Source organism: Mustela erminea, chromosome 6 (genome assembly GCF_009829155.1).
Source record: "Mustela erminea isolate mMusErm1 chromosome 6, mMusErm1.Pri, whole genome shotgun sequence".
Lineage (NCBI taxonomy): Eukaryota > Metazoa > Chordata > Mammalia > Carnivora > Mustelidae > Mustela > Mustela erminea.
Window position 1 is genome coordinate 20057466 of NC_045619.1, and position 20707 is coordinate 20078172.

A 20707-nucleotide genomic window follows, 5' to 3' on the forward strand; every position below is an offset into this window, starting at 1 on the left:
TGTGGCCAGATCTTTAAATTATTCAAGAGAAATCATAAAGATATATCTTCATGTGAACTATCTCAGTGTAAAAATAATAGTTTATTTGTATATTTTTAAATTAGTGAGGAACAGATTATTTTTACTGGTTGCTAACTTGCAACATCTGAGATGGACTTGGGCAATAATAATACAAGTGAATGTAACTGAGTGACTAGAGAGTTTGTGAAACACCCCAAAATGCCAAGATGAAGTTAGTTTCAGGGTCCAAGAAAAGAACAGGAATGTGACTATATTTTAAGAAGCTGAAGCTTAATTATTAATTTTAGAACGATTCAGGAGAAAGTAAATATATCCAAATAGGGGGTGGCCAATTTGTAACTTAGGAAAAACAAGGTCTAAGAATACAAATTTTGCAGTTTGATCTAATGTAGATTATTAGATGGGCATTTGGACATAAACCAGTCTCTAGGGGTACTCCATGAAATGAAATAAAGATAACTAAGTATTCAGCAGAAAAAAATAGTTCTTGCTCCCTTTTTCCATTCATTTAAGTTATTAATTGCATTCCTTTGTTGTGCTAGGGATTCACTAGCTGCACTGATTTCCAAGCTCAAACAACATATGATGATTAATTTGGCTTCCTAATTATTCTGACATAGGAAGAAGGTGTTCTAGATGGTCATTATAAAATAATATTCTCTATCATATACTTACATTTTCATATTCTGGATTATGCCCTAATGCTTGCACAGTTTAAAAGAGGTTTCTGTTTGCCCAAGTCCAATTAGCTTTGGGTATTCCAAAAGAGCTTCTGAACTGGAAGAGACACTGTGGATAATGGCAGTTTCCCCAAGTAAACACAATGCTCTGAGACCCTGCCTGAGTGTGCGCTTGCCTTCTATAAAAAGCCATCAAGCTACAGAAGACTGAGGATTCTTGCTTCTACCCATAAGGATTAACTGCTCCAATGTAAAAAAACAACTATTTTCAGAACTGGACAAGAGATAGTACAGGACTGTGATCCCTGAGAGTAAAGAAATAAGTAAGGTGAGCCTTAGGATCACACCATCTCATTATTTGGAGGCCATTTACAGGCTACAATTCAGGTAGAGGAGTCCAAACAGAGCCTAGTGGTCTTACTAAGCTTGGGAGATTAAAGTGGGGAGAATGAGGTGGCAAGAGTTTGTGGGGCAGAGTACCAGAGAAAAGGGAACTATACTGAAAGAAAACTCAAAATCAATGAAGTGCCTTCTGCTCTTTATGCATATGGGTTGAAACTACATGAAACTGCTTGATGGTAGCTAAAAAATCATCAGAATTCACAGAGGGCCAAAAGAAATTTCCAATCCCACTAGTCAGAGTACAGAGATGTTGTAACACATAGAAGTTATAAGAGGCCTCATAAAGATCATCCCCTAGTAGTGGTTCTGGATCTACACTAACAAGCTAATGACAAGTCTGGAGATGACCTAATAGGGCTGCAAGAGAGTTAATCATATACCTGAACAAAGTCTAACAGTAAGGAAACATAACAAAAAATGAAATTCAACACTATTCTGTGTTTAATAAAAAAATTCCCAGACATACAAATAAGCAGGAAAATAAAGCCTATAAACAGGTGAAAATTTCAATCCCAGGGAGACAGCCTAGAACTGACAGAAATGATAGAACAAGGATGATAAAACAACTGTTATAAGTATGCTTTGTATGTCAAGAAGATAGATGAAAACATGAATACAATGAGAAGAGTAATATAGGCATAAAAAGCTCTAAATGACTGAGATTTGATATTGGAAAATGAAAGTTATAAAAAGAAAAGTACACTGAATAGGTTTAACAGAAGACTAGACATTTCAGGAAGAAAAAAAAATCAGTGAATCTGAAGGCAAATCAATAGAAACAATTACAGATGACACAAAGACTAAAAAAAAAATGAAAAATGTGAAAAAGGAGTAAGTGACCTGTAGAACAATACTGAGTGATTTTGGAAAAATTTCAAAATTTGATAAAAATTAAACTATTGATGCAAGAAACTTAACAAACCCTAATTATAAGAAACACAAAGAAAATTATATCAAAACTCATCTCAGTCAAATTCCCGAGAATAAGAAGTAAAAATCTTCAAAGCAGATACTAGGGAGGAAAATCTTACATAGGGGGGGAAAAAAAAGAAGAAGAAAGAAAAGACATCTTATAGAAGAAGAAATGCAGACATCTTATAAAAACTGTGAAAGTCTCCACACAATGAAAATGCATCTCTTAAGGCAGGGTTTTTCAATCTTAACACAATTAACATTGTGTCAACTATCTCGAAAAATAAGTTATTTTTCAACACCAAAACATTCCATATGTTGATGATACTTTAATCTTCAGATTAAATGAGAATCTGAGAGAATTGTCAGATGATTTTCCAAAAGAAACTCAACTAGGCCATAGCCCATATGACTTCAAGCAAAGGAAGACTGTAAATTTAGCAATGTTTCTCAAACTCAATACTATTGATATTGTAGACCATTAATTCTTTGTTTGGGGGGCATTTTGTTCTGTGCTTTGTATGACATTTAGCAGCATCCCTGATGTCTACCCACTAAATTCAGATGCCAGTATCACTCCTTTCTCTCAGTAATGAAAACCAAAAATGTGTCTACACATGGTCTAATGTCTCCTGAGAGGCATACTTCACTCCTGATTTAGCACTCCTGTGTTCTAAAGTATTGAAAGGGAAAAGGAAAAAAAACAACAACACAAAACCAACCCTGCTAACCTAGAATACTAGAATTCTACATCCAGCAACAATGTCTTTTAAAAATGAAACAAGATGGGATTGGGAAGGAGACAAACCATAAGTGACTCTTAATCTCATAAAAATTAAAGTGAGTATCAACCTTGTCTGTACTGTCATTTGCAAATATCTTCTCCCATTCCATGGGTTGCCTCTTTGTTTTTTTGACTGTTTCCTTTGCTGTGCAGAAGCTTTTGATTTTGATGAAGTCCCAAAAGTTTATTTTCGTTTTTGTTTCCTTTGCCTTTGGAGACATATCTTGAAAGAAGTTGCTGTGGCTGATATCAAAGAGATTCCTGCCTATGTTCTCCTCTAGGAGTCCAGGATCTACAATGAACTCAAACTCAACATACACGAAACAGGCAAACATATCAAAAAATGGGCAGAAGATATGAACAGACACTTCTCCAATCAAGACATACAAATGGCTATCAGACACATGAAAAAATGTTCATCATCACTAGCCCTCAGGGAGATTCAAATTAAAACCACATTGAGATACTACCTTACTCCAATTAGAATGGCCAAAATTAGCAAGACAGGAAACAACATGTGTTGGAGAGGATGTGGAGAAAGGGGAACCCTCTTACACTGTTGGTGGGAATGCAAGTTGGTGCAGCCACTTTGGAAAACAGTATGGAGATTCCTCAAGAAATTAAAAATAGAGCTTCCCTATGACCCTGCAATTGCACTATTGGGTATTTAACCCAAAGATACAGATGTAGTAAAAAGAAGGGTCATCTGTACCCCAATGTTTATAGCAGCAATGGCCACGGTCACCAAACTGTGGAAAGAACCAAGATGCCCTTCAACGGAGGAATGGATAAAGAAGATGTGGTCCGTATACACTGTGGAGTATTATGCCTCCATCAGAAAGGATGAATACCCGACTTTTGTATCTACATAGAGGGGACTGGAAGAGATTGTGCTGAGTGAAATAAGTCAAGCAGAGAGAGTCAATTATCATATGGTTTCACTTATTTGTGGAGCATAACAAATAGCATGGAGGACATGGGGACTTAGAGTGGAGAAGGGAGTTGGGGGAAATTGGAAGGGGAGGTGAACCATGAGAGACTATGGACTCTGAAAAACAATCTGAGGGTTTTGAAGGGACGGGGGGTGGGAGGTTGGGGTACCAGGTGGTGGGTATTATAGAGGGCACGGATTGCATGGAGCACGGGGTGTGGTGAAAAAATAATGAATACTGTTATGCTGGAAATAAAAAAAATAAAAAATAAAAAAAAATAAAAATAAAAATAAAAATAAATAAATAAATTAAAAAAAAAAAAGAAAATAGGTTGTTATAAATGAAAGGTGTATATTATAAATCCTTGAAACCATTATAAGAGTAAAACAAAGAAGTATAACTAATAAATCAATAGTGGAGATAAAATTAAATCATGAAAATATCTAATTCAAAAGGAGAGAAAATGATGGAAAATAAAACAACAGCATATGGGACACATATAAAATGAATAAAAAGAACATGTATTTAAACCAAATATATTGATAATTACATTGAATGTATTGGTATAAAAATGCTAATGAAAAAGCAGAGATCTTTGGACTGGAAAAAAAAGTAAGACTTCCTATTATTTGTGTATGAAACACTTTAAATATAAAGACATGGATACATATGTAAATGAAAGAAAAAGATACCATACAAATCCAAATCAAGAAAGACTGACATGGCAGTATTAATATCAAAGATTACTTGAAAACAAGAAATATTATTGGGAATAATGAGGAAAATTTCATAATGACTAAGGGGCCTCCAGAAGACATAACCATCCTATATTTAAAATACATGAGGCAAAATCTTGATATAACTGAAAGGCAAACTAGAAGAATCCACAAATAAAGTTGGAATTAGTATAAATATAGATGATTAAAACAAAATCAACCAAGTGGACCCAAATGAAACTTACAAAACATAAAACTTAACAACAGCATAATATATAGTCTTTTCGAATGGGCATGAGACATTTGTTGAGATGCCATATTGAGGGCTATAAAACAAATTTCAGTAAATTTAAAAGGATTGAAATCATCTAAAATATGTTCTCTGAGTTAAACTAAATATCAATAGGAAGCAGATATCTATAAAATCTCCTTAATTTTTTGGAATTAAGCAACACCCATCTATATAACTCATGGGTCAAAGAGAAAATCAGAATGGAAATTATAAAATATTTTGAACTCATTAAAAATGAAAATATAATGCAGAGGATGCAACTAAAGCAGCACTTAGAGGAAGTTTATAACATTAAACTCATATTTTAAAAGAGGAAAGATCTCACATTGGCAAACTAGGCATTCACCTTAAGAAATTTTTTAGAAAAGGAGCTAATTAAACCCAAAGTAAGCATGAGGAAGGAAACATAACAGCAGAAATTAATAAAAAAGAAAACATAAGGACAATATAAAAACACCATTAACATCAAAAACTTGTTCATGGAAAGATCAATATAACTGATAAATTCCTATGCAGAATGAATAGGAAAACAAGAGAAAGACATGAACTATAATTTCAGGAATGAATAAAATGAGATCACAGATTGTCCCACAAAAGGTAAAATCTGAGATTATTATGAACAAATTTATCCCAGTAAGTTCACACATTTAGATAAAATGACAGAATCCTTGAAGACAGGAAGAAATAGATAATCTAAAGAGCTCCATCTGTTAAGGAGATTAAGTTTGTATTAAACACTATCCTGCAAAGAAAATTCTAAGCCCAAGTGGCTTTACTGGTGAATTCTACCAAACGTAAGAAAGAAGTAATATCATTTTTATATAAATCTCTCCGGAAAACAGAAAAAAAGAACATCTAAGTCATTCTATGTGGCCACATTACCTCATAGCCAAAAAAAACACCAGAAGAAAATTACAGACAACCTTTATGAAGATAGATGCAAAATCCTAAAAATATTTTAGCAGATCAAATACACAACTATAGAAAAAAGATAATACATTTGACCCTTGAACAACATGGGTTTTATTTGTATGGGTTCACCTATATAGCTTTTTGGATACAGTTACTCTAAACATAATTTCTCTTCCTCACGACTTTTTAGTACATGTGCTGCCAAAGCCAGCAATTCATGATTTTTTAAATAATGTTTTCTTTTCTTTAGCTTATTTTATTATAAGAATACAACATATAATATATATAACATATAAAATATGTATTAATTCACCCTTCATGTTATTGGTCAGGCTTCCAATCAATAGTAGGTTATCAGTACTTAAGTTTTGAGAGAGTCAAAAGTTATATGTAGATTTTCAGCTGCAAAGGTGTTGGTGAACCTAATCTCCACACTGTCAAGAGTAGGGGCGCCTGGGTGGCTCAGTGGGTTAAAGCCTCTGCCTTCGGCTCAGGTCATGATCTCAGGGTCCTGGGATCAAGCCCCGCATCGGGCTCTCTGCTCAGTGGGGAGCCTGCTTCCTCCTCTCTCTCTGCCTGCCTCTCTGCCTACTTGTGATCTGTCTGTCAAATAAATAAATAAAATCTTTAAAAAAAAAAAAAGAGTCAACTGTATATTACAATGAAGTGGGTTTGTTTTGTAATTCAGTGTCACTGTAGTGTTTGAAAGTAAATCAATTTAATGAATATATCAAACATCTTTATAAAAAACAGGATTATCTTATTAATAGAGATGAAAGCTTTTAACAAACTCCATACCCATTCATGATAAAAATTCAGCCCCGAGAAATAAAGTAAAATTCCCCAACTTGATAAAGTGTTATTTACAAAAACTTATATTTTCTATCATACTTAATAGTATAAGACAATATATTCCCCTCAACACTGAAAACAAGGAAAGGATGTCTGACATTATAACTTCTATCTAACATTATTCTGTCACTGTAATAAGGCAAGAAAAAATTAGGCCCATATGGATTAGAAAAGAAGAAACAAAATTGTATTTATAAATGTCACAATCATCTATGTTGAAAATCCTAAGGAATCTATGAGAGTTAGTAGCACTTATAAGTGAGGATATTTCCAGGATATGAGGTAAATGTACAAAAGTCAATTGTATTTTTACATATTAGTAATGAAACTGGAAATTAACATTATAGAAATAAAACTATTTATGAAAAAATTAAAAAATATTAGTGATAAATTTAACACAATATCCCAAACTATACATTGAAACTAATATAAAATTGCCCAGAGAAATTATGGATCACATAAATAAAAAGTTAAATAATGTTCATAGATAGACATATTTGATATTGACTTTTCAACCTTCCCAAAATGATCTCTTGATTCAACTCTATTACACTCAAAGTATCAACATCTTTTCTGGTAGAAACTGACAAATTGATTCTAAAATATATATGGAAATTCAAAGTCCCTAATATAGCCAAAACAATGTTTAAAAAGAATAACATTTCAAGGCCCACTATTATGCTACAATAATCAAGAGAGAGTGTTTATTGCCATAAAGGTACACATATCCCAACAAGCAAAAGTCAAGTACTAGACAGCTTCACTGTGGAATTCTACCAAATATTTAAAGAATTAATAATAATCCTTCTCAAATTCTTGAAGAAAAATAGAAGAGGAGGAAAAATTTCTTTTTTTTTTTTAAGATTTATTTATTTTAGAGAGAGAGAGAACAAGAATGAGTGAGTGGGGGGAGGGGCAAAGGAAGAGAAACCCAAGCAGACTCCATGCTGGGTGTGGAGCCAGATGTGGGGCTTGATTCCATGACTTGGAGATCATAACCTGAACTGAAATCCAGAGTCAGATCTTTTTTTTTTTTTTTTTTAATTTATTGACAGAGAGAAATCACAAGTAGATGGAGAGGCAGGCAGAGAGAGAGAGAGGGGAGCAGGCTCCCTGCTGAGCAGAGAGCCTGATGCGGGACTCAATCCCAGGACCCCGAGATCATGACCTGAGCCAAAGGCAGAGGCTTTAACCCACTGAGCCACCCAGGCGCCCCCAGAGTCAGATCTTAATCGACTGAACCACTCAGGTACCCCTAGGAGGGACCATTTCTAAATTCATTTTGTGAGGCTAGAATTACCCTGATACCAAAACTAGACAAGGATGCCACAATAAAAGAAAACTACAGGCCAATATTGAGACGAACACAGATGCAAAATCCTCAATAAAATATCAGCAAACCACTGGGTGTTGTATGTGTCACCAAATTCTACTCCTGAAACCAATATTACACTATATGTTAACTAACTAGAATTTAAATAAAAACTCAAAAAAAAGTTAAAAATATAAATATTAGAATATCAAACTTAACATTACACTAAAATGATCATTCACTATGATCAAGTGGGATTTATTCCAGGGATGCAAGGATGGTTCGACATCCATAAATCAATCAACATGACAGACCACATTAACAAAATGAAGGATACAAATCTTATGATCCTCTCAATAGATATGGAGAAAGCATTTGACAAAATTCAAAATCCATTTATGACAAAAACTCTCAACAAAGTGAGTATAAAGGGAATGGACTTCACCTTATTAAAGGTCATGGATGACAAACCTACAACTAATATTATTCTCAATGGTGAAAAGCTAGAAGATTTTCCTCAAAGACAAAGAACAAGACAGGGATAGCCACTCTCACCACTTTTAGCAACATAGTACTGGAAGTCCTAGCCATAACAATTAGTTAAGAAAAAGAAATGAAAGGCATCCTAATTGAAAAGGAAGAAATAAAACTATTACTACTTGCAGATGACACAATATAATGTATAGAAAACCCCAAAGACTCTAGTAAAAAATGGTTAATAAAAAAATTAATAAACAAATTCAGTAAAGTTTCAGGATATAAAATCAACATATAAAATTTATATAATACATAAATGCATCAAAAAGAATAAAATAGATAAGAATAAATATATAAGGAGTTTGAAAAATCTGTACACTGAAAACTGTAAGACCACTGATGAAAGAAATTGAAGAAGACACAACTAAATGGAAAGATATTCTATGTTCATGGACTGGAAGAAATATTAATATTTTTAATATGTCCATAATCTACAGATTCAATGTAATCCCTATCAAAATTCCAATAGAATTTTTCACAGAAACATAAAAAAACTCCTAAAATAATAAGGAATAGCAAGAGACCCTAAATACACAAAGCAATCTTGAGAAAGAAGAGCAAGGATAGAAGCATCGCTCTTCCTGACACTACCATATATAGAAACTCTGAATTTTCATTAGAATAAGTTTATGATCCAAACTGAGGGTTGCTGGGGGTAGGGGGGTGGGGGGGTTGGGTTATGGACATTGGGGAGGGTATGTGCTATGGTGAGTGCTGTGAAGTGTGTAAACCTGGCAATTCACAGACCTGTACCCCTGGGGATAAAAATATATTATATTTTTATAAAAAATAAAAAATTTAATAAAATAATAAAAATAAAATAGGAAAAAAAATAAGCTTATGATCTCATTTATACATGGAGTCTAAACACAAAGAAAGAAACAAAACCCCCAAGTTCATAGGTACAGAAAACAGATTGTGGTTTCCAGAGGTGGGCAAAATGAGTCAAATGGTATAGATTTTTACTATAAAATATACATATTTTGAATATATAATATAAAACTATAAAATAAATGTCCTAAGAATATAACATATAGCATGGTGTCTATAATTAACAGTATGTATTGTTAGTTGCTAAAAGAGTAGATCTCAAAATTCTTAAGATAAAAATCTGTCACAATGTGTGGAAATGGATGTTAACTAGTGTTACTGTGGTTATCATTTTGTAACATATATAAATATTGAATCGCTATGTTGTATACCTGAAACTAATATGTGTCAATTATAGCTAATAAAAATGATTTTTTAAGAGTACAAAAGTAGATTAAAAAAATTCCAGGTGTAGATCCATACATATATGAACAATTGATTTTGAGGAGGAAAAGGATAATCTTTCAGCAAGTGGTACTGGAACAACTGGCTATCCATTTTTGCAAAGAAGAAGATCTGACCTTTACCTTTTATATAAAAATCAACTTGAAATAACTCATGAACTTAAATACATGAGTTAAAACTATGAGCTTTTTATGAGAAGACACAGAAAAAACTCTTAGAGACCTTGAGTTTGGGTAAGACATCTTAAATAAAAAATTAAATGCACACACAGAAAAGAAAAAAAGTAAAACTTTTACTTTTTCAAAAGACACCATTAAGAAGAAACAAATGTATGCCTCAAACTGAGAAAAATATTTGGAAAAATATATAAAGAATGCTTTTAACTTAAAAATAAGAAAACCAATAACAAATGGGCAACAAACTGAACAAACACTTCACCAAAGATGGGCAGATTTGAAATAAACTAATGAAAACATGTTCAACATCACTAGTCATTAGGGAAATGCAAATTAAAATCACAATGAGATACTACACATCTACTAGAATTATAGCAATGATGCAGACTGATAACTCCAAGTTTGTGCGAATGTGGAACACCTGAACTCTTACATAATGTTACTGGGAATGTAAATGATACAAGCATTTGAAAAACAATTTCTTATAAATTTAGAAACTTATCCTAAGATCAAGTAATGCTACTCCTAGTTATTTTCCCAAGAGAAATAGATACAAAGACTTATGCAAATATGCAAAAAGTTTTTAATAAACAATGATTCTGTTTATTTTTTAAGAGCTAAAAGCTGGACTGGATCCAAATATTCATTAATTAGTAAATAGATATATACCTTTTAATATATCCAGGCAGTGATGCACTGTTCTGTACTAAAAAGGAATAGACTACTGATATATACAACAACATAAGTGAATCTCAGTCACATTAACCTTAGTGAAAAAAGCCAGACACAAATTGCTAAATATTGAATGATTCTATTTGCATGAGATTCTAAAACAGGTGAAACTATAGTGGTAGAAAGCAGATTAGAGGTTGCCAAGCAACTCACTGTAAAGTCATGAGGAAATTTTCTGGAGGATAAAAATGTTCTATTTCATCATTATGGTGATGGTTAAGTGACTATGTACAATTTTACAGGCTATGTCAAATGTATATTTAAAGTTGCTGGATTTTATGTAAATTACACCTAAATAAAGCTGATAAAACTTCCCATAATCCCCTCACCCAGAGAAAACTACCATTACTATCGTGGCATAATCACTTTGTTTTCATTTGTATTTACTATACCCAAAGTCATATTTATTTATGTACTTTATATCCTGTATTTACCAATTTGTAAAATACAATCTTTGTGTTCTATTACTTGTTTGGAAGACTCATTTTTAAAAAAGATTTTTATTTACTCATTTGACAGAGCAACACCAAGGGGTTGGTGGGAAAGGGAGAAGCAGGCTTAATGACTGAGCCACCCAGACACCCTATGAAAGACTAATTTATTTTTAATTTTTAATTTTTAATTTTTTATAAACATATATTTTTATCCCCAGGGGTACAGGTCTGTGAATCACCAGGTTTACACACTTCACAGCACTCACCAAAGCACATACCCTCCCCAATGTCCATAATCCCACCCCCTTCTCCTAAACCCCCTCCCCCCAGCAACCCTCAGTTTGTTTTGTGAGATTAAGAGTCACTTATGGTTTGTCCTGAGAAAGACAAATTTTTAATGGCTGCTCCTAATTTCCTTAGTGATTCTTCTGTTACTGGGTATTTATTTTGCCTATTATAAATAACTGAAACTAGGAAAACACCTTTATGTATAAGGTTTTTATTCTGTGATTTAGATCTTTTCTAAAGCTGAATCTGCATAATATTTTGACTGAATATTGGAACAGCCTTCCAAGTGACCCATTTTCACTCCTCTCTTGCTGTTGCCAGAATTACTTCCCAAACACAACTGATGATGTCACTCTCCAACTTACAACTTCAGTTGGCCTTCTGTTGACTACAGAGTGAAGACATGGTTCCCTGTTGAAACACAAATGTCTTACGATAAACAAACTTCAGCCCTCAACATATTCTATGTTACAGGTTGAACTGTGTCTCCCATAAAAGATATGTTGATGTTTCAACAAAGCCCTAACCTCAGAAGATGACCTTATTTGGAAATAAGGTAATTGCAGATTAACTAGTTCAGATGAAATCATACTGGAATAGCATGGGCTCTTGATCCAATGCAATTTAGTGTCCTTGTAAGAAGATGGCCATGTGAAGACACAGAAACACAGGAAGAATGCAGATGAAGATGGAGACAGAGATTGGAGTGATGTACCCACAAGCCAAGGAGTATCAAGGATTGCTCACTGTCTTAAGAATCCAGGAGAGAGACATGGGACAGTTGACCCCTCAGGGCCCTCAAAAGGAAATGACACTTTTCATACTTTGATTTTTGACTTCTAGCCTCCAGAACAGTGAGAGAATAAATTTTTGTTATTTTAAGCCACCCACCTTGTGGTCCTTTGTTACAGCACTCCTAGGAAACTAATATATACTACATGTCCCTATCCCACTGAGTGGCCTTCCTTTTCAGAACCTAGCCCACACTGTTCTCAGTTCAGAATGTTTTCCACACCTCCCTCCAAACCCACTCCTTTGCTTGGCAAACTTAAGACTTGGTTTCAGGATTTCCTTTTGGATGAAACCATTTCTGTTTTTCCTTTTGGCTTCAGGAAGCTGGCAGCATGGATCCTCATTTTCCCATTATAAATAGGACTTGATATCCTACTCTATAATTACCAACTGTCCTTCAACATCCAATGAGATTTTTGAGAGCAGAGATCACATCTTACTCCTTTTTGTATACCCACTACCAAGTGATAGTGAGAATGCACTGTCTACTGAGTCATGAAATCTTAACACATCCTACAAAAGGTGCATGACATAGAATACAAACTTTGGAATGACTTGAGTTAGGCAGACCAGATTGGGACTAAAATCCAGACTCCACCACTTAGCAGTTGCTGGGTAATCTTGGCCAAATTGCATAAACTCTCTGAACCTCAAAATGTTCATCTATAAGACAGAGATTATAATTTCTTTCTGGTGGGTTATAAGAAATAGATGAGGTGTAATATGTGACTACACCTACAGAACTAATAGCAATTTAGTAAATATAGATATAGATATATTTTAAATTATATAATCACTATATTTTGTTGGACATATATATAAGTCTAGAAAGATAAAATTAGTGTAAATATCTAGAAATAAAAGGAAATTATTATAAAACTTATTTTCAAAAATGAGACATATTTCACTTACAAATTACTGATAGAACCATATAAAGAATCTTTGAATTTCCATTAAAATAACCACAGTCTTGTTAGTTTGATAGGAGAAAACTGAGGACTTCGATATGTTTATTTACTGAAGGCAATTTAATTTTTGGCAATGAAAGTAAAAGGAAAAGAAAAAAGAAAAAGGAGGGAAAAACCCAGAAATGAAGAAAAGAGAAAGATAATCTGACTCCTGACAAGTCTCTGCCAAAATCTAGCTCCTTAATGACTCATTTTTTTTTCCCCTTAGGGAGAAAAGCTAATTTTGGCCATAATTGTACTGTCTCTTGAATCGTTCTGAACAAAAATGAACATTGAGGAAAGAGCCACACTGTAGTTTGAGCCCAGAGCCCTAGGCTCACAGTATACCTTAAGGGTCCCCGGGAGGCCCTTCTATCACAAAGTTAGTAGTAGGGTTTTGTCACGCTTTTAACCCCATACAAAGGCCCTTCCCAGCTGCTGCAGACTGGTTCCAAGTGGAGCCCTTAGTTTTTCTCTGGTGAACACACAAAGCAAAAGGCAACAAAACAAACACATCAACCCTGTCCTTCAGAAGTCTTGTAAACCACTCACATCTGTTCTCAACATCTCTGTATCCGGCAATTTCCCCAAAATAAAGTGCATTTGTTTTCTTAAATGTAACTTGTCAATCATAAAAGATGAATCTGGGACCATTAAACTGAGATCCATTAGAACTGACACACTTTTATAGAATATAGAAACACTGATATTCTATAAAACAGCATAATGGAGCTTGGGACAAGTTTAACAGTCCTTTAAGTTTAGATCTCTGAAGCAGAAGTAAATAGGGTTATAAACAGTACATGATCTAGCAAGAGTGTAGAAGCTAAGATTCCCCAATTTGACTCCTGACTTTGCCACTTTCTAGCTACTTTCCCAGCTTCTTCATCTATCACATAAAGATAATTATAGTATCTTCCTCAAGTGTTGCTATAAAAATTAACTGAGATGATTCTGTATAATGCATAGGATTGTATCTAGCAGATAGTATACCCTTAATAAGTAGTAGGCTATTATTACAGCTGTTATTATTGGCCATTCCAGATTTCTTTTTTTTTTTTTTTTAAGACTTTGTTTATTTGACAGACAGAGATCACAAGTAGGCAGAGAGGCAGGCAGAGAGAGAGGAAGGAAAGCAGACTCCCTGGTGAGCAGAGAGCCCAATGCAGGGCTTGATCCCAGGACCCTGAGATCACGACCTGAGCTGAAGGCAGAGGCTTTAACCCACTGAGCCACCCAGGCACCCCTCGCCATTCCAGATTTCTGCAAAAAAGCATAGACTCATCTAAAATGAAACATCTGGGGTAATTCATCTTTTTTCTCAAACTATCACATTTCTGGGAACCATACAAGATTTAAGCAGTAACTTGTCAACTAAGACAAAGCAATTCAGAGGATGAATTATTCCAGGCTTGCCTTGCCTGGAGTGGCCCTAAAATGTTCTCTTCTGCCCAAAAGCTATTACAGTACATCCACCAGATTCTTACTGGATACTCTCCAAGCCCAAGGACTGTCAAATCTCTAATCCACCCACTTGCAACTCAGAAGTTACTCAGCTTCATGTTCCACGCAGCCACCACCAATCAATGAGGTTGGTAAGGATAAAATACAGCTATTTGTTATCACCAGAACAAGACACTACAACCTTTAAAGAAGGGATGTAATCTCCTTTATAATGGTGGTACTGGGTGAGGAGTAAGGGAGATGATGACCTCCGCCCTTTAGACAAATGTCATTATACCAGAATTTCATTTCTCTACAATCTCAGAAGATAAACCGGGAGAAGAAAACATTATTTCAGTCAAAATTGGCTAATACTAAAGTGAGGAAAGGAGTTTAGTGTATTAATTCTTCCAATAAATTACTCTTTATACATAAGAATAAACTCATTACATAGTAGACCCATGGCCTGAAGCAGATCTGCCCAGTGGGTATGTGAGGGATGATTATAGATATGTAAGAGGTAATAAAACCTTCATCTCTTGGGACAGGTAAGGTAGAGGTACTCAGGACAGTATCATGCACATAATGTACATCAGTATGTTGTGCAAATAGTATTTCATATGCGTGCCATGACTGGGAAAAGTTTGAGAATCACTGGTTTAGTAAATGAATACATTTTATAAAATATCCTCAATTGTAACTATGGCAAAACTTCAGCACTGAGTGGCTTATTATACTTCTATCACGGTTGCAAATACGAAGATGTTCTAGAAAAATCCTACATACGTTCTTAATCTGAGAGCTCAGTCCCATAACCAAAATTCTGTTATGATTAGCTTCCTTTGTTTGCAAGGAAGGAAATGTACATGTGCTAAGATATAGCACAGATAATGAAGGCTTTTCACAAGTACTGTCAAGGGAAGCAAGAATCCCAAGGTAATTAAAAGACTGAGCCTATTTAGAAAAGGATGCAGAAGCTAGCAGTTTGAGAGACTCCAGCCATAAGAGATTCTAAATCTTTACCCCGATATTATACTAACAACATGACTTGGCTATGTTCTTTCTTTCTCTTTGAGGGACTGTCCTGCATCTTTCTTCTGGTTGGCTACCAGTGAGTTCTGGACCCTTTATAGTTTGCTTTTGCTTATTTCTAGGTTCTGGTTTCTCATAACTTCAACTTGTTCTTAATTTCTCCTGATCCCTGCTTCTACCTCACAGTCAATCTCAATTTCCTTCTTTCTGCCCCCTTCCTCTTCTGTCTGGATTTTTTCAGTGTCAACGCCTACTGTTTTTTTTTTTTCTTTCTTTCTTTTTTTTATTTTTTAATTTTTTTTTCTTAAACATATATTTTTATCCCCAGGGGTACAGGTCTGTGAATCACCAGACTCTTTTTTGTACTACTAAATCTAAACATTATAGCGATTTGATGAGAAAGAGACTAAGAAACCCATTTTACAAAGAAGTAGGGTAAGTACTTTCTTTGGGTTAAGAAATTCTTTAAGTGAATGTTCCATCATACCTTGTTATTATGAGAGCTCTGGACCTTAGCTGATCTAGAAGAACTCAATTCTGTTTTTTAAGTAGCTCTTGTTTTTTGTGGGGTCATTTTAACCAAAACTGGAAGGAAGCCAGTGGTGAGCACTCATACATTCGCTGGATGAAAAGATTCCACTTACAACAGAAAGTCCTGTATACTTCTATGAGTACTTAGATCTTTACCACACTTTTTGACATACTATAAGGTTTATTTTTATCTCCAACGGGAGGTGAATTTTACTTTAATAATGGGATGTTGATGAAATTGTTGAAGGTTTAAGAGAAATCAGATGTATTTCTCCTCTATGACATTACTTTTTAAATTAAGTATATTTTTTATCAGCTCATATCTAATAGAATGGCCAGATGAAATTACTTGAGCCTTTTCCTTTCATAGCCACATGACAAAGTCAGATTTCTGAAGGAACTTATTATAGAGCAAATAAGGGGAACTCAAATTACATGGATACAGAACACTTACCCCAGACTGCCATGAAAACAGCAAAGAAGACAGTGGCTCCATTGTCAAAGAGGTGGGTTACCTAGGAACATTATGAATTACAGTTAAACTAGTTTCTCATATACTATATTTCAATTCACATTTTTTTTCAGATTTTGTAAAAATAAATGAATTTTGCAGGGTTTCTTTGGGAGATATTCCTTTTGGATCATAATCAAGAAGGGGGTTCATCTAATTATGAAGTAGTTTGGATATGCAAAAGAGAATTTGTTCCCTTTATGTGGGCATCACGCAGCTGAACATTTATCAGCAGCCCCAATAGTGCTAAGAATTTTCTTTTATGCACCATAAATACTGTTATAAGTGGACATATGGTTATACTTACTATATTTAAGACTAGGGAGGTATTATTGTTGCTGCTTTAAAGACTTCTGATTCCTATTTTTTTTTAATTAATTTTTTATTTTTTATAAACATATATTTTTTATCCCCAGGGGTACAGGTCTGTGAATCACCAGGTTTACACACTTCACAGCACTCACCAAAGCACATACCCTCCCCAATGTCCATAATCCCTATTTTTAATGGCTCATTTATTCACTTTGAAAACATGCCTATTTTGTTTGTGTATTTTTGGGCAAACATTTTCTGGGATGCCCTCTGGATTTTAATATTACAAAGAAAAGAGAGTGGACCATTAACAAAATCCACTTCCACCTTTATTAAAGGTTCAGGTAATCACTGTATTTACCTATTACACATTACACAAAGACAGCTATCAAAAACTTTATTGCTAGATAATACATTCTAACATAAACACCACAGCAGAAAGCAAAGATATTCATCCTGCAAAACTGCTATGCTCATTTCCGCCTTCAGGATAAATCACACCAATGCCATACTAAATTGAAATGATGACTGATACGTTCATAAAGCATAACTTTTTTGGATGCTCTATAGCTCTCTATAAAACATACTTTACCATCCCTTGGAGAATGTGCCAACTATAAACAGGTCTTCTCCTGTTATATCAGAGTGTGAAGTATTTCAAAATTTTCCAAAAGTTTATGCCTTCTTTTTATTTGAACATAGGAGAGATGAGCAGCATTCAAATACCAAATGTAGATAAAAGGCAAAACCTAATTTATTTCATATGCCAGAGGGAGTGTTAAATTGTATTGTATATTGTATTAAGGCACTGAGCATTAAATCAAGCCTGAGAGTTCCAGGGTATGTGGCTGGTCTGTGCTCTCTATCAGGGTATTTGCAGGGAGCTGGTGGAAGTTGTGGCCTTCCATTGGTGGAGATGATGGAATGAGTTGTGGTGGTCATTGTTTTTGGCTGTTCACCTTACCTTTCTTCCTTATCTTGGTAATAGATGTCTCTCATGTAGGTCACTGGGGGGCAAGTGGCTCAAACAGAATCAATTAGAGTCCTTCCTGGGACTGACAGACAAACATTTGGAGAGAGACATTTTTTCTGCTGCAGTTACTTGGGAATATGTGAATCAGGAGGGGTGAGTTAGTAAGGACTTCTGGTTCCTATAAAATGGTAAGTTAAAATAGATTGAGGGCTCCCTTTGCCAAAATAAACCCTAGAGAAGCAATATAGTAGATTCTGGGAACTAGCAAAACACAAAAACAAGACTGTGAGAAACCCCAGGGGAGATGGAAAGTTGCCTTGAATGTGTGTGTGTGTGTGTGTGTGTGTGTGTGTGTGTGTATGTGTGTGTGTGTGTATGATGGAGGTGGTGGTGATATACAGGGAGAGTTAATGGCAGTTTCCAAGCAGACTGGGAGCTTAGCTTGGAGCAATACACAAGTCCTACTCCAGCCTCTCCCTCAATGGTCATTGGAAAATTAGTGTCTCCCACCAAATCAGCTACAACAGGCCAAACCACAGGGGCTGGTTCTTGGGGCAATATCACGGATGTTCAGACTTCTGCCTTATTGAGGAGATGAGAAGGTGCAGCCTGGCCATAAGCTGTCCTCAGGTATTCTCTCCTCAGTCCAGGTCCTCTGAAACTCCAGGGCTGATAGATTACAGTCAAGGGAGAGTGGCTTCACCTAATTCTGTTTTATTCCTGGCTGAGTTAAAAATGAAACACTGACCAAACAAGTCCTCTGGAAAAGTGCAGCACACGGTGGTGCCTGGGAACACTGTCTTCTCCTTTTTTTAAGCTCTCCAGGTCTGAGAGCTGAATGCCTGGCCTCTGACCGTTACCCAAAGTGGTTGACACCTCCAGGGGACAAACACGCACAGGTCAAAATAATGAAGTATGGGGGAAGACAGCTGACTCCAAAGAATTCCAAACTAGGCAATGCACATGTTTTGAAACAGACATTCTGTAACCAGTGTTACAGCAATGTAACCAGCAGACCAAGCATTTTTAAAAAGCATAAAAACATGCTTAAAGAGAGGAAGAAGATAGAAGACTCATATTGCGGCAGTCAGCAGCCAGCTTCCCGATCATGTGAGGAGAACTTCTCTGCAGAAGGATCATGTGGACAGGGGGCCAAAAAGGGACATCTGAGGCCTGGAGGACCAGGTTAAGCCTGGAGGCCCTTGTTCTCAGACAGCGAGAGCTATTCCAGTGTATTTTCCAGTTAAATGAGCCCATAAGTCCCTTTCCGCTTATGCCAATTTGAGGTGGGTTTCTGACCTAGCAAATGTAAAAGGTGGTGATAAAGCATTCCTGACCAGCAGAACAGCCCTTGGTTAGATTGGACCTGGGCTCTGACTGGATCTAATATCACTATGTATCCTCAACCCCATGAAATTTGTTTAGCATTTCTAATAAGAGTTTCTAAAGGAAACTCTATAGAACTTCAATTCTTCCATCTGAGACATTTTTTTAGCTTTTATTTTAGTAAGTTTTTTAAGGCACTACCAACTCTAAAATCCAGAATATAAACATCTTGTAGCCTCAGTATGGCCCAATGATTATGTTTTGTAGTCTGATAAGCCAAGGCCTAGCCAATTATTTCTGTGTGACCATGGATGAGTAATTTTACCTCTGAGTAAAATGAGAGTAATAACATCTATCTTGAAGTAATAATATCTATCTTGAAATGAGAGTATTAACATCTACCTTGCTGTAAGGATTAAAAATAAAATGTAAGTTGCCTAGCTACTTTTATATCTATAGCCTCGCTATTATTATAATCATGATTATTCTAGATCTTACGTTCGGTAGGATAACTGCTTAACTACCTCCTATAAAATTAAGCACTCTGAACTATCCATGATGATCCTTTTAGGGAATTATTGTGGATCTCTTAAGAGAGAACTTCATTCAAGGCATATCTTTCCACGTAAAAAACAAATAGCTCCAGACAACAGTAACAACAAAAGACTGGGTTTCTGAGATCCCAGAAAGCAGAATTCTTGCACCTGAGTCATTCAAGCTCAATGATGATCTCATGATCTTTAAACAAGATTATATTACTGAGAAAATACTTCTGATTCTCACCAAATCTGTATTTCCCAAGCTTGTTCTGTTAAATTTTCCCCACTCACTCGGGTCTATCTGTACGCTCTCCAAAGGTGGGGAGAGTATTTCGTGTGTTTTTGGTCTCCCGCAGCAAGTATGCACATCTTTCTAAGATCACAGCTGCCTGCTGTGGTTTGGGCTCTACACACGTAGACTGGCCACCTGCAATGCTATAGATATCATGGATGGGTGGGCTCCTGGGCTGTTCTCAAATGTTCTCTCATTTAAAACGAGCAAAACTCTGCCATACCAACAGTATAATTAAAGAGATCCAAGCTGCAGGGATTGCAGACATTCAGTAAAGTCTGCCAACGCTTCTTGTATCTGAAATCAGGGCAAGTTAACAGGTCGTGGTCTTGGAAAAGTCCTCAACAGCCTGTACTCCAGCTATTGCTTTGTATTAGTGACCTGGCCCATAAGTAAAAAATAAGGAATTCTATGCATGTGTCTAAAATTGTAATAAAGTAAGGCATAACATGAAGTAACATATAATAGACATAATGATGCTATGTATTTGTTTTTTTTTTAATTATTTTTTCCACATATGTATTATATTAGTATCTTTTTTGGTCTTCATGACAAGCCATGGGACAGAGAAGGCAGGTGTCACTGCCCGCATTTTAGAGATGAGAAAGCTCAGCCTCAAAGAAACTGTCCATGTGCATAGTCAGGGAGGCATGTAGTTGAACTGGTCCTGAATCTAAATTTTTTTGGACAATAACAATAATGAAAGAGAAAGATGATGGTGGCTCTCATTTGCTAAGATCTTACCATCTGCT

The 20707-nt window shown here is 35.3% G+C and overlaps 1 protein-coding gene across 10 annotated transcripts in view; it reads right to left on the bottom strand.

Annotated features, from left to right (window-relative positions):
* Positions 1-20707, bottom strand: part of ANO4 (anoctamin 4) — a 445901-nt gene that overhangs the window by 68025 nt on the left and 357169 nt on the right. For all 10 annotated transcript variants that reach the window (XM_032346621.1, XM_032346625.1, XM_032346622.1 and 7 more), the window contains one exon: positions 16457-16517. In XM_032346621.1, coding sequence (XP_032202512.1) covers positions 16457-16517 — 61 coding nt within the window. The remainder of the gene's footprint in view (positions 1-16456; positions 16518-20707) is intronic.